This window comes from Etheostoma spectabile, chromosome 8 (assembly GCF_008692095.1).
Source record: "Etheostoma spectabile isolate EspeVRDwgs_2016 chromosome 8, UIUC_Espe_1.0, whole genome shotgun sequence".
NCBI classification, from domain to species: domain Eukaryota; kingdom Metazoa; phylum Chordata; class Actinopteri; order Perciformes; family Percidae; genus Etheostoma; species Etheostoma spectabile.
Window position 1 is genome coordinate 29,330,465 of NC_045740.1, and position 16,092 is coordinate 29,346,556.

Consider the following 16,092-nt stretch of genomic DNA (forward strand, 5'->3'; position numbering starts at 1 on the left):
ATAAAGCTGATTCTGATTCTGATTGTTTAATGTGGAAAAATGTTAAATCATAACAGTAGTAAAAAAACATTCAAGTCAGCTTTACATTATTATAAATACTGAACAAAATTATAAACACAAGACTTGTTTTTGCAAAGTAGAAGTGCTCACAAACACAGATTTAGACAGACGTCTGAACAATATTTGAGAGAAATAAGCCTTTTGTGTGGATAGAAAAAGTCTTACACCTTTGAGTTCAGCTCATGAAATATGGGGGGGGGGGGGGGGGGGGGAGTGTTGAGTTTATAATTTTTTTCAGTGTATATATATATATTTTTTCATATATAATCAATACAGTAGCCTATTTTTGATAAATACAACTGAGCGCATGATCAAAACAAATTAAAAAAACAACTCCTAATGGTATCTCATTTTAAGAAGCTTTATTTTTCTTTTCTTAAACGCAAGGTTTTTCTTTAGACGACAGTGTCTTCATGTTTTCTAAAAAAAACAAGACAAAATAAAAATGCTTTTACAGAATGTGTAATACAATCAGAAATGCTAACAAGAAAAGGTCTTTGGTAAACATCTCCTGGCCAGAGGTCAGACAGAAGAAAACCCAAAGCACATCATTAATAAAAAGGGACTCCAAAAGAGGCACTTCACTCAATCAGAAGAGGAAACCAAGACCCATCACATTTCGCACGTGGCACACAGGGCTTACCTCACACATTATCTGTGTTTTATCAAAATAAGAATCCACATTCATTTTAAATGTGATAGATGTGCAAAGCTTAACATTTACAAGATATCTCAAACTTATAGTAATTCATGATTATCTGCATTGCGTTCAGGAGAATTCTACTTTTTTCCAATCTAGGCATAATTTTACTTCTTTTTTGGAAACATGGTATCATTTTTCAATAACATTTTCTTAAAAGGTAAAGCAGTGCACATGGGACTGCAGGTTTCTAACATACCAGGTAGTTTCTGTAACTACATTTTATTAGAGTTATTGTAACTATTTTAATATCACCAAGAAGAACATGTACACTACAGAGTAACTCAAACCACTGGACCTGAAGTAAGATATACTGTATGTGTATATATAAATTATATTCAGACTCTGATTCACAAACTGATGACTGGGGGATAGTTTGTATTGACCTCCTACTGGTAAAAACTGTCAGGCAGCAGAGTATCCAGCACGGTCACCAGGCTAAAAACTGTCAAATTCCCATTACTGAAATGATCTGTATCAACAACTATGTGCAGCATATCATTTATGTTTTCAAAAATCATAAATACAACATACATTGGATGCTTGCGATGTTTAAACATGGGGAAAAATAATTGGAGTGTGTGGAACCAAAAGTGAAATGTCATGCAACAACTGCTGAGTCACATCTGTGCTGATAGAGCATGTTTAAAGGGACTTAAATAAAAACGGGCTTCTGGTTTCAGTTGTTTGAGTTTCTCTTGATCAGACTGGACTGAACCGAAGATCTGAAAGTAGAGACACTGATTAAACAGTCCACAGCAATGGTACTTGATGAAAAAAAAAAAAACAGTTCACTATAACTATAATAATAGTTAGCCCTTTGTAAATTGAATGCACTTTTTTTTTTTAAACAACGTAAAAAGGTAATAAATCCGACGACTAATCGGTTTCCTCAGCGGTGGATTCTTTGGCATGTAATGAGATATTCAGGAAAAGCCTGCGTGTCGTTGAAGATGACAAACATTGACGGCTTTGTGATGTCATCAGTCACGCTGTCGTATCGGAGAGGAATACCGTCAGTCTCCTTCAGCGGGGCTGTCTTCATCGAATGGTCTCCTCTAGTATAGTCTCCTGTTAGAACCTTTGACACAAAAACAAACTTGTATCCGTCTGCATTCGGGGGGGAATACTGCTCCTGGACCGACAGCGCAGAGTTGACGGCAAAGTACACCCCCTGACCCCAGACAGTGGCTGCGTGGAGAAAACAACACGTCAATAATAGAGTCCCAAGACGCAGTGGTGGAATGTAACTAAGTACATGTAATCAAGTACTGTACTTAAATACAAATTTGAGGAACTTTTACTTTCGTTGTCTTTTCAAGCCACTTCCTACTTCTATTTTTACTCCACTACATTCATCTGACAGCTTTAGTTACTTTACAGATTAAAGGTGCTCTAAGCGATGTCACGCATTTTTGAGGCTACAAATTTTTTTATGTCACATACAGCAAACATCTCCTCACTACCTGCTAGCTGCCTGTCCCCTGAACACACTGTAAAAACATCTCCTCACTAACTGCTAGCTGCCTGTCCCCAGAACACACTGTAAAAAACATCTCCTCACTATCTGATAGCTGCCTGTCCCCTGAACACACTGTAAAAAACATCTCAATATCTGCTAGCTGCCTGTCCCCTGAACACACTGTAAAAACATCTCCTCACTAGCTGCCTGTCCCCTGAACACACTGTAAAAACATCTCACTATCTGCTAGCTGCCTGTCCCCTGAACACACTGTAAAAACATCTCCTCACTATCTGCTAGCTGCCTGTCCCCAGAACACACTGTAAAAAAATCTCCTCACTATCTGCTAGCTGCCTGTCCCCTGAACACACTGTAAAAACATCTACTCACTATCTGCTAGCTGCCTGTCCCCTGAACACACTGTAAAAAACATCTCAATATCTGCTAGCTGCCTGTCCCCTGAACACACTGTAAAAACATCTCCTCATAGCTGCCTGTCCCCTGAACACACTGTAAAAACATCTCCTCAATATCTTCTAGCTAACTGTCCCCTGAACACACTGTAAAAACATCTCCTCACTACCTGCCTGTCCCCTGAACACACTGTAAAAAACATCTCAATATCTGCTAGCTGCCTGTCCCCTGAACACACTGTAAAAACATCTCCTCACTATCTGCTAGCTGCCTGTCCCCTGAACACACTGTAAAAAACATCTCCTCACTATCTGCTAGCTGCCTGTCCTCTGAACACACTGTAAAAACATCTCCTCAATATCTGCTAGCTAACTGTCCCCTGAACACACTGTAAAAAACATCTCCTCACTATCTGCTATCTGCCTGTCCCCTGAACACACTGTAAAAAACATCTCCTCACTATCTGCTAGCTCCCTGTCCCCAGAACACACTGTAAAAAACATCTCCTCACTATCTGCTAGCTACCTGTCCCCTGAACACACTGTAAAAAACATCTCCTCACTACCTGCTAGCTGCCTGTCCTCTGAACACACTGTAAAAAACATCTCCTCACTATCTGCTAGCTACCTGTCCCTGAACACACTGTAAAAAACATCTCCTCACTACCTGCTAGCTGCCTGTCCCCTGAACACACTGTAAAAAACATCTCCTCACTATCTGCTAGCTGCCTGTCCCCTGAACACACTGTAAAAACACAGTCTCTGTAGACAGCCCAGGGTCTATAAACACCAACAAAAACAAATGAGCCAACCTGCGCCACAGAACATAAACTTCCAGCCAATAACCAACAAGGAGGAGTTGGTAGAGCCATCACCGCAGCAGTGTTAGCACGTAGGCTACTTCCACAATGCACGTTCATGACGGTTTCAGGAAGCGCGGAAGGGAGGGGGAGGGGACGGGATGAGGAGAGCTAGCGTCCGTTATGTTTGACAATACATTGAATGTCGACAAGAAGTATTGTCACCCAACACTGCTTAGAGCACCTTTAAGATTTTTGGACACAAAACACAAAGTATGAAGTTTTATTATAAATTCAATTACCCAACAATACACAGGCCTACCAGTCAAACTGAAAAGATTAAACACTAGGCTGATTGACAGAAATGTTGAGTACTTCTACTTTAAATACATAAAGTACATTTTCATGATGATACTTAAATACTTTTACTTAAGTAACATTTTCAATGCAGGACCCTTATTTGTAACAGAGTTTTTTTGTATTGGCATTAGTACTTTTACTTAAGTAATGGATCTGAATACTTCTTCCACTACTGCCAAGACAAAAGAAATTGAGTCAGACGAGAGAACAGCGGGATTAAAACACGTACCATTCTTTCCACAAAAGCTTCTGTTGAATCCGTGAACGCAGATCTCTTTCACACACTTCTCACTCGTGCCGTGATAGAGAGTTCGTTCAATTTCCGGATACGTGGCGCGCTGTAGTACGCTTGCCTTCTTCAACTTGTACTGGTTGTACAGCAGTCGGTTCATGAGCTTCTCCACCTGTGCAAAAATATAAGTGTTATCTCAGACACACCAGAGCAATTGTTGCAAAATATGTTGCTTGTTTCTTTCTAACCTGTATGATTCTGATTTTGCTGTGGTATTCGTGTATGGTCTCGTAGAAATTCTTCACCACTTCCTGAAATTCATCCGATTCCTCGTCGATTCTGGTGGCTTCAGGCAGGTTCGACAGCAGAGAGTATTCCTCGACTGTTAACAAGACATTTAGTAATCATCATTTCATTTCATTGACTTTGTACATTAGAGAGTTTGTTCATTTTATAATTCCTAATTATTTATCAACAAAGATATGGTGCCCCAAATCTGTCAAAAAGCAGAAAGCAGTAAAAGATGATCAGACATGTCAAAAACATAACTGAAAAAAAATCATAAATAATACTGTTCATGAATAGAATGGAGTAGCCAGCAACAAAGTCAGCTAGCTAAAGGATCTTACAGGTTTAGTTTGATATTATGAGAAAGAAAATACTAAATGACACAAATGTACGACAAAATAAAGTCCTTATCGAATAAAGACTTATTTCCGTTGTGGTTCACGAAGACAAGAGACATGGACTGGTTGTATTGTTAGAAGCATGGTAGGCCTGCACGATTCGGGGAAAATATGGATCATGATTTCTTGCTTAGAATTGATATCGATTTTTTTGACCATGACAAAATGAAACAAATTAGCAGTACCAAACATTGATTTATTTTTGGCAACTATAGCACATTGTTCACCCCCACAGGCCTGTAGATATAGAGGCTTCAGTGAAGAGAAGGGAGAGCTTTAAAACCTATTTTCTAAAAGAAAGTAGTAGCGTTTGTGATGCAGTCGGCTCATAAGATTGAAAGGAGAATGAAAATCATTAAAAAATAGTAACTGAAATCGAATTTATTTATAAATTAAATTGTGAACAGGGTGAATTACGATTGATCATGCAGGCCTAAAGCATGGTGTTGTTTTTATGGCTGGGTATCGTTCAACATTTTTTAATACCGGGACCAGTACCAATACCTTGACTTTGATACCAGCTCCTGGACGATACTTTTTTTCAATACCAATTTTATAAAATCAGTTTTACCAAAAAAGATTACAACATTACGTCACAAATCTTTTTATCTCTGTGTAACCCAGCGTTATTCCTGCGTGTCTCTGTGAAGTGCAACGTTAGCCAGCCAATCACAAACACTATGAGAGCTTGGTAGAAGCATGCTGGGTGCTTATTGGCTCACTAACAGTGATGAGATTCACTCCTTAAGTCTTGAAATTGGGTATTGACTGACAAGGCATTTTATCGATACTATAGAGGCAAGTCGGTCTGTGCCTAAAAGTACTGAAATCAATCAATGTTGTTGTTGTTTTTTGTTTGTTTTTTTGCATTAGCTTGCCAGCTAAAATGATGCATTCAGTTATATTTCTAACGTGTCTGATAATCCTTTACTCAATTTTGTTCTGAATACACAGAAGCATTTGCCCGAGAAAACCCTGACAAACTTGCAGCAAATTTGAGGTTTGCTCTGCAAGTCTGTCTGGCCAAGAGCCCAATCGAGCCCATTTCCAATTTTTCCAGATCGAGGTACCAATCTCATGAACCTTCCTCAGACCAAGGGTCTGGTATCAACCCGGCTACAGAAGCATCAAAAGCACTAGAACACTATATAAGTTCCTTTTACCTGGTACATCCTCAATCAAATCCCCCAGCTCGGGCAAATTCCTGAAGACTTTCACAGATTTCCCCGAAGCCGTGTTGTGTTCTTCCATCTTCTCAAAGTTGATGACGTGGGGCTGATTATCTAACAAGATATCAACCTTTTTCCGCCTCAACCTCAAAGCATTCTCGATGAACACAGTGGCATCAGGCGAATAAGGAATCTTCTCCGAAGTGGCTGGATCATGGTACGCCCACTGGACAGTCCTCAGGATTTCCCGGTCTGAGACAGAGTTGGAAATTCTCTCCAGCAGCAGCTTCACATCACACAGTCCTTCGGGCACATACTCCTTGAAGCCAGAAACGGTGATAATGGTGCCCTGAATTTGAATCTCCACTCCGTGCTTCCTCTGGATCACCTCCAGACACTTCCTGTGGTACTCAGACAAGTTCTTCAAAGTCCTGTGCTCTAGTTTCTCCTCGATCTGTCTCTGGCTGACCTTCTTTCCGAAGGCTATGTCAACCCGCATCAGGTCACAGGGATAACCTGCAAAAACAAACAACTGCAATGTGTTGGCTGCCTTGATGGCGTCTTGTAAGGAAACGTTGATGTCCTTATTCTTCGGCTGGACCACCTTCTTGTCAGTACAACTAGAATATGCTTCATGTGGGATCATTTTCTTGGACAGCTCCAGGGCTTTTTGCAGCTGCTCCTCGTCATCCTCCAGGGACCAGTGGCTGGACTCCATAGAGTACTGGATGGCTAGAGAGAGCTGGGCCTCCTCTTCCAGGTTGCTACAAAGGCCCAGAGCTCCATCACTCTGCTGGAGTAACCCACTCGCAGCGTTCCCTTCAGCTGAGCACTGAGATGCGTTGACAGATGTCACACAAGAGTCTTGGTCTAGGCCGGTCGCCTCCTCTGCCGTGTACAGGTCCAGGCCATCCATGTCATCAGGTTGGTCAGAATTGGACACACCCCCCTCGGGTCTTTCATCGACAGCTGAGACGATTCTCTTTGCCTCCTCTAAAAGGCCTACAAAGAGGTAAACAGATTTGTTTGAAACTGCACAGAAACATGAGAAATTATTCAAGAGATAGATATTACCGTTGCCAGGAGCTCCATTATGATCAGTCTGCATTGAGTCGGATTTTAATTCCTGTGGAGCACCATCCAAACACGCTTTCTGGAAGTTTTTGTGGGACAGCATGTCCCACGCAGTTTCAAAAATGTCCTAAAATAAAAAAATACAATGTTTCTTACACAGGAAACATGCTCATTAGCAGATTTGGACATAATGCTACAATAACTAGGATATATTTATTTTATTGCTGTCAGATGATTAAGATATGGCGCTCGCCATCCACTCAAAACGTAATGTTACATCAACAACCGGTGTGTCCGACGTGCCTGTTGTTTTGTTTCCGGTCCAGCTAGATACAATAAAAAAATGTACGCCGTTTAAATGGGTTTGTGTTAATGCCGTTAAAAACGCATTTAACTGACATTAACAGCACTAATATATATATATATATATATATATATATATATATATATATATATATATATATATATATATATATATAATATACATACATACACACACACACATATACACACACACACACACACACACATAAATCTTTGTATTCACCAAACAGGTAAGAGTCTTCACTCCTCATATAGTATTATTACTATAATTATTGTTATTGTTTTTATTATAATCATAAAAATAAAACCAGACTTATCTCAAGCAAATTTTAAGTTCTTTTTTTTTCTAAGTGGATGCTCATAACAGAGGCATTAACTGCAACCAGTGACTTGAACTTGACTTGGTCAGAAAGTGCATTCATCAACCTTTAAACTTATGCTTATGCTAAGGTATGCTTTGAAAAATTGCCGAGCAGTAACGTAGGTAATTGTTTTAACCAGTGAAAACTAATGTTTAAAAACATAATAATAATAAAACAGCATGTAACATACTAAAAATCAGTGGTTGCCTCTGATATGCACTCATGCCTTCATCTCCCCCATTAGCTCTATGATCTTTGTCACATTTGGGAACATGAACACTGTTTTGCGTGTGGCCATCGAGCTGAGCCTGACAACTAAGCAGCAGTAGGAGAGGAAAGTACAGCGAAACATTGAGCAGGCAAGAAACACCGTGAACATCAGCGTTTCCCTTGTGTTTGCTGGTTAACTCAGCCTCAGGCTAAACTGTAATAAGGCCCCCAGACTGCTCATCAAGATGAATGACAACTGGTATAACTGGTCAACTGAGAGGAAGTGTGAAAGAATGAAGTTGTATATAATTGCTCAAAAACACCGAACAACACAAAAAGTAAGAAAGTCTTTGCTCTATTTATTACGTTACCTGCTGTGGCAGGAATTCCCAAGGCACAAGATTCGTGCCGATATAGACCTGAAACTTTCTCTGCATCTCCTCCATGATGCTCTGGCAATCATTCTCATCGAAAAACCGAGTCACTCCGGGAGCATTCACTGTGATGGTTCTGGTGCAGATAGAGGACACCACACCTTGCAACACCTCCTCAGCCATTTGACAAGCAGTAGCAGGGCCATGGATCTGAAATAACAAAAGATACTGTATGATGGGTCTAGGAATTGCAAAAAAAACCAATGATAATACGGCACAAGAAATGAATAAGACAGTATCTTGAAAACCAAACATTCAATCACCAGTGACGTTTACACCACTGCAGTAGGCCCGTAACGGACCGTTGAGCTGTGCTATGCTAGCGGCAGCTGTCAATTGTTGCCATAGCAACTCCAAATGTTCTGGGCTGTAGCTGACTGAAGCCAGAGAAATCAAACGTGCTCGTGTTTCTGGCCCGATTTCTCTTCCCGAGAAACCCGCTAATTAAACAACCTTTTTGGCATTTTTATACGATACTGACCTGTTGTCAATTTAATGTTAATTTAAGAAAATGATGCAATGTTTTATGATAACAAACAGGCGTTGATTGCTACATAGTGTACCTGTGTTATTACATTATTCAGGTCACATAACACTGATATAGCCAAAAGATGGATCCTGGAATCCATTGAAAACTTTAGTTTAAAAAAATAAATAAATAAATACATGCAAATTTTTTACAGAAAGAGACAATTGTATTGTATTTTGCAAATTACTTCTTTAATGATTTTTCTTTGGGGCACGTTAGGCCTTTATTTCTAACAGCTTAGACATGAAAGGGGAGATAAAGGGGGAATGACAAGCTAACCAGACTCCCAATCGCAAATATTTAGGAGACAATTAATTGTACAGCTAAATTTGGAATTCTTTACACAGCAGTCTGTTTCTGCATGTGTTAGTGATGCACCACATACCTTTAACCCACAGACGTCCTCTGCTTCTAGTGGAAAAATAGACACTTGGGCCATGTCAGCCAGCAGCTGATGACAATGAATCTGGATGTATTTCAGCATGCCTGGCTCCATAGAGATGACCGTCTCCCTTTCAATGGGTGTAGTAAGAAACTCCATGATTGCAGCCTGCTTCTCATTCTCCATACCTTCCAGAGTGAACACGTCAATTTCGCCACCTTCTTCTGACACTTTAACAGAGCAGAAACTCAGAGCCTGCAGGAACTCTGACCACTCTCTGCAATATAACATGCACTCATATTCCGTGTCCACCCGAATGCTGAAGTGACTCAGCTGGGATTTCAAAAAGCTATTTGCCTGGTTAATAGAGTTCAGGGAGAGGGAGGTTACCTTGACATTACAGTCTGATACAGTGTACATAGCAGGTGAACCACTTTGATCCATGCTCTGCAGTAAACGCTCTTTCACATCTTCTCTTGCAAGGAACTGAGCCTTTTCTGGCTCCAGGGTGAATTGAGTCTCAGCCATTTTGCCAAAACAGTCCAAGATGGCGAGCTTTATCTGCTCCACCTCTTGCCTGTCAGTCCCTGCGATGTGCACGCCATTGTCTTTGATTTGGATGGTGAAATTTGGGTGAGCCTTTTCAGTGTCCTTCCAAAACGGGCTGAGTTGAAACAAAGCAAGTTTTATTGGGTCAGCGATAGCAATGTGGCTTAATAGTGTATCATCGTCCTCCGTTTGGTCCATGACTTCCTCTTCTTCCACTGCTTGCTCTGCAGCAAGAGGCTTCAAGGCCATCGGAGAGGAGGACTGGCTGTTTGCTTGGGCCGCCACGGGAGGACTAGTCTGCATCTCAATATCCTCTAAGTTTCTCTCAGTCTTATCTTGGCTGCCAATTCCAGAGTCTTGTGACGTTAATCTTTCTGTGGGTTGAAGACAGTCGAGGTACGGCGTCACAACAAGATCGGCGCCGTCCAGTTTGTGCCGGTGACCCAGGACAGGGTCCACAGCTGTCACAAAGGAATGAGACATTTTGTTGATTGAAGAAAACTACCATGAAACAGAGTTGTTTTTCTAAAAGGTTGTATAAATACAAAACTTACATTCATAATTGACAAAGGACACCTTGGCTGTACTCTCTGAAAGCATTGTGACCTCCTTCACCTTCTGATTTCCACCTCGCGTGCTCTCAAAGTACAAAGTGAGCATGTCTGGAGTGGTGCCAGGGCGCAGGTTCTCCACTAAGACAAAGTCAGTTTGCTCAGGCTGTTCCAGAGTTACCATGGCCCCATCGAGTTTCCTCTTGGAGATTTTAGCACTAAGGTTTTGGAAGTCTACAAAACAAAAGATATATATATATATATATATATATTAAACAATTCCATGAAAAAAAATAACAAGCTATACATTTGGAAGCAGTTCAAACACATCAGTAAGAAAGCTATTGTGTTCAATAAACCTTTCGAGAAGGGTTGGCTGAGGTGAATGAGAATGAAGTCTCTTCCCGGCGAGGGATACAGAGTGTAGTCAGGCATGTTCAACCCCATCATATTCTCCACATAGAGCTCTATCATCTCCGTGCTGGTGTTGGGGTTGATCCCCCGCAGCAGCAGCAGTCTACATCGGTCCTTTGAGGCCGCCTTTCTCACACTCAGCTCCACATTATGCAGAACGTGGTGCCCTTTCGACAGCACATGGGCTGCAGCTGTCAAAATGATTGCAACAGAAATAAAGGCGGGATTAGCATACAGTACTTTAATGACGTTTCCACTCGTGGTCTTGAATTACAATTCTCTTTAAAAGCATAGTAATGTAGTAATGTTCTCCTTGTCCTTTGGGCTGATCCAGCTGCAGCCGCACACCCTGCTCTACTACCGTACACCAGTGTGCAACAAGTGTATAGAAAAAATATGCTAATTCAGCACTGATAGCTAAAGCTTCTCTTTAAACTAGTTATGTTTCCATTGGCAAAAATATGAGTGCAAAGGATGTTATGTTATGTCAGATATTCAACAAATTTAGCCAGAGAGAAGCGCTTTGAATGAAGTGTGTTTAACAAGTATGTTAACATGGTAAATAATGTACCCTTGGTTCGGTGAAAGAGACAAGCTTGAATTAAAAAAAAAGGTGTAATGTTGTATTTTTCTGTTTTGATGTAAAATCTTTTTTCCTTTGACATTTTGAGAGTTTATTTTGTTTACTAAAAAAAGCTAAGAGAACTAAGCAAAGTCAGTTCTCGCACAATGCATCCTCGTATACGTAGGCACAGGTGCCACGGATCCGCGCGCAGGAGAACTTGCTTTCTCAGTCAGTGTAGCATAATTATTCTTTACTGGACTACATTTACTAACAGCACTGATTGGACATCCATATAAAAAAAGGTAGCAAAGAAATTTCGAAAAAGAACATGAAAGATTTTGAAAGCAGCTAGGGTCAAAGGCTAACAAATAGGTATGCATGCCCCTACTTGCAAAATGTCCCAGACGAATATAGTTTGTTGCCACTTGCCTTCTGCCTCTTCAAAAACCAATATGGCGCGGTCCCCCTTCTTCTCCACAGAGACGAGTGGACCTCCCCCGGAGCGGCGCTTATTCTCAAAGTACAGAAAGAGCAGCTCCTCATCCACCGCTGCAGGCAGCCCCAGCACCTCCACTGTCCTTTCCTCCAGGCTTTCAACAGGCATCCTAAAAAAGAAAAAACATACAGGTCATACCATACGAGTTAAAAGTGGTCCAAATCCTTTGTTTGCAGCTTCCTGATACTGTGTATGAAAGCTGTGGCCCGAGTTTTCAGAAAACCTCACTTTCCACTCTTCTGAGGTCAAGTACCTGGAACTGAGCATTCATTCTTGGCTATCTATTCTAGCTTTTAATATGCAAGGATTTGCTTTTTTTTTTTTTTGTTCACGGAAACTGACACAATAAGCACATCGCAAAATGCTGCATAATTTTGGAAAAGACACTCCGAGATTTTAGTTAGATGAAAGAAAGAAAAGACGAAAAACCAAAAGTCGCATAGTGGGCGAGAGGACAACTCGAGGGTTAGTGCATGTATAGGTACAGAGCATGTGTGTGTGGTTCCGGCCTGTGTGAAAACATTGTAATTTCCCCTTGCGGGATGAATAAAGTATACATTATTATTATTATTCCTATACACCTCTCTACTCTGACTCCATTTCTTTTATACTAGCATATGCCAGTAGCTATTCTTTAACTTACTTTATTTGTTTTAATTAAGGGGGGAGATGTGACCAGCGCCATAAGTGGTTGGAGGGGTAAGCTGCCTTGCTCAAGAGCACCTGGCAATGCCCAGAAGGCAAAGTGGCATGTCTCCAGCCAATCCACACTTTGGCCCGCACGGGGTCTTGAACCCGCGACCCTCCGGTTCCCAACGCAACCCCCTACAGACTGAGCTACTGCCGCCCCCTCACCCCCGTATTCAGCCGGACTTTCGGACTTTACTTGACACTTGCTCTGGGGAAGTAACTCATGCCGATACTCTCGGTGCAACTGGTAACAGGCCTAACTAACCCGTTAAAACTCATTCTTCAAGGGGGGGGAATTCCAGATGTACTTAACTCAATTCTACTGCATGTCCTGCAGTCTATTTTACTTTACTTTTAGCTTTTGCGATAAACCCGAAGCCGACTAGCTATGCCTTATCAAAAGATAAGCCTGAGTCGATATTTTTTTAACATATTTTGACTACTTTTGCTCTTGTAGTAATTCCGCTTGAAGCAAAACAACAGCATTTCCATTTGAAACGTGCTTAAGAAGCTAATTTAAGCATTTCGTCGCGTTTAAGTGGACGGCGTTGGGAAACCAGCATTATAACTGTATTAACTATACAGCCACTAGGCCTACGCATAACACTGACATGTTCAATGCTAACGTTACCTTACCCCGGAAGCTCGGCCTTAATAACACAGCAACATGTTATGGTGGTGTATTTGTGACAAGAAACATTTTCTTAGACGTTTTACCACTACAGTCGCTGGACAACTGTCTGTTGTTTTCTCTGCTGCGTAGTTTAACGTTACCCGAAGTTCACGTAAGTTAATGCTACGTGTCTGTTCAGCTGGAAAGTGAAACCAGTCACATTCATAACGTTAGCTACACGGGCTCAGACGCGGGAACTTGACGATAGTTTATCGCGAATGCTTTTTATTTTGGCAACGGAAAATATATTTCCAATGTTTTTTTTTTGGGGAGAATTACTTACCTGTGCTACAGGAAAAGCATAACTGATAAAGTCGCACCGAACAAACGGGTTGAGCCAGAGAGGCACTTCCTTGTTGTGCTGTGGTGACGTCATCGGCGGCGCGTGTTAAAGGGAAACACCAGTGTAAGTCATCATGGAGACTGTAGTTCCAGCAGCAGTAACAACGACGCCTTTATTTATTAAGGTGATGGTGATTGCCTTGCTTTATAGAACTATACATTATAGAATGTATAACTCAAGTACTAAACGTCTACTCCAGTATTCTTCAAAGAGATATATTGCGCTTGTTAATCCACCACACTACTTTATTTTTATTTATCTTTTACTGTTTATGAAATTACAATTTAAACTCTATTTTGTTAGCAATCACCACACATTGGCCTGAAATACACACACATGCTCAGGACCTCATCATGCACAAAATGGAGAGATGCTAGAGTGACCCGTGGATCAGCACCCTGGGGTGGTTGGGGGGGGGGGGTATGGGGCCTACCCAGCACTGCAGTGCCCAGGAGGTGAAGTGGCATCCCTCCAACTGCCAATCCAAATTCCGTAATTCGGTCCGTATGGGGACTTGAACCAGCAACCCTCCGGTTCCAAAGCCGACTTCCTACTGACTGAACTACTGTCCCCCCTTTGCATATCTAGTTAAGATTTTTAAACGCAAAACAGATTTGCACAGTCAGTGCAAATCGACACATTACAGAATAAACTATCCTACAATTCCATCTGTTACACACATCAACTTATTGCTTACATGCTAATGCATCAATAATAATGCATTGATGTCATATCGCGATGGAACACTCTAATGTTGCATATCATGCATGCTAAACATGTTTACTTATTTCTTAAATACAATTTTTAATGCAGGACGTGTAATGTATTATATACTAAGTAATAGGCAGGAGATTATTGGGCACTTAGATGAATTTTATGACTCCCCTTAAAGTCATCATTAGATCAGAGGGCTACACTGAGTACTTTAAACTGTATAACCACTGATTTGTAGCATGAATGGTAGCAGCATGGACTGCATAAATGAACTCATATAGTAGATTTGCAGTTCTGAGCTTTAAGTAATGTGAATGGAATTTGTGTATCATTAATGCACACAAAGGCTGCAAGTCCAATATACAGATAGTCCATGCATGATCACAACGCCTTCAGTTATGATTATTATGTGCTTGATCAGTTGTATTTACTGAATGTTAACTTCCAAATGCAATTTAGACTGAATAAGACCCAATAGGCTGTGATGCAATGCATAACTTAAAATTACTCAAATGGCATTATGTCACAGCAATGAAATGGGATCAAATGGGATTTCAGCAAGTTTAGATCCATTTTATATCGCATAAACTATAAGTGTTTTCATTGCAAGCAGCACATGTAGGATTGATTAGTGGCACACATTGAGTGAGAGTGAATTGTACTCCACAGCCTTTAGATAATCATGTCACTCATAACTCAAGAATCCTAAATATCCTCACTATGTGTTCAGCAGCAGTGAAGTACTGCCTATTTGAGATTTTAATAAGCGTGTATTCTCATACACTGAGACATAAATAAGTAGTCCAAAGTAGTGGCGGATTAGACTCCATTTAATGCGTTCTATACCTCTTTACCTTTCCATGCCATTATTATGAGGTTATGCATAGATAATCAGTATGCCAAGCTGAGCATTTTGAAATTTTATTGTAACATGTACAGTGCATAAAGGCTGAGCTATGAATACAATGTGAGTAAATTGTACTCCAATGTATTCCATATGATATAATGGTTTTTTTTAATGCTTGAATGAAGTGTGTGTTGTTTACAATATACAAAACTATGGATATCTAGTTCATCAAAAAGCAAAATGCAGGGTGATTGCTGATTCAGCAAACGCACTTCTTATAGTAATTAGTGAAAATGAGCAATTTTTCTCCCACAGCAGCCACACAACAGCTGCACTGTGAAGTCAAGCTGTGAGACGCTGAGCTGCTGCATAATAATATAAATAATAATAATAATAATAATAGTAAAAGAACACAGATGTGTAGCAGCACTCAGGGCCAAGTCTCCAGGGATAACAACTGGAGTTTTTTCTCATTCATGCATACCATTTAAAAAGTCCTACTGCTAAAGCACAGTTTGCGATTTATTATATTTATTCCGTTTTATATTCTGATGGAATCACATCATCTGTTTAATATACATGGATTATCTCAGCAAAGTGTTTTTCTTGACTATTAGATGGAAATAAGAGATAATAACCACAGGAACCTGCTGGCATTCACACACATTTTATTATGAATGTATTAGCTGTAATGGTGGATTAAACTAATTTACCACATCGAGATGGGCACTCAAATACCCCCCCCCCCCCCCCTTTACTCCTTAAAGCTGACAAATGAACATGCTTCCGATTTCACCCCGTAAGAGAAAATTAAATGGTAGAGATGAATATCTGTGAGGGAAAGCGAACCAACAGCAGAAAGGAAAAAAAGCTGTTAGACAGCTGTCTTTTATTCATAATTATCCACGTTTTCCTTTGTCTAATTAATCCATTTACACCCCCCCCCTCAACTTGTGGTCTGCGTACCTGTCTACATCGCTCAAGCTGCCAGCCATCTTACAAATGGAGCTGTCTCTATTATAGCTTCCCGCAAAAATATGTGCACATGTACTA

General features: G+C 40.6%; 1 protein-coding gene across 1 annotated transcript; it reads right to left on the reverse strand.

Moving 5' to 3' along the window:
* Positions 1–902: 902 nt before the first annotated feature.
* Positions 903–13,507, reverse strand: parp10 (poly(ADP-ribose) polymerase family member 10). Its single transcript, XM_032523836.1, has 11 exons — positions 13,419–13,507; positions 11,706–11,881; positions 10,657–10,902; positions 10,301–10,531; positions 9,201–10,207; positions 8,224–8,436; positions 6,957–7,083; positions 5,877–6,884; positions 4,276–4,409; positions 4,025–4,199; positions 903–1,951 (listed from the first exon to the last, which is right to left on the reverse strand). The coding sequence occupies exons 2-11, from the start codon at positions 11,878–11,880 to the stop codon at positions 1,653–1,655; spliced, it is 3,615 nt and encodes a 1,204-aa protein (XP_032379727.1). The 5' UTR covers position 11,881; positions 13,419–13,507; the 3' UTR covers positions 903–1,652.
* Positions 13,508–16,092: the final 2,585 nt, after the last annotated feature.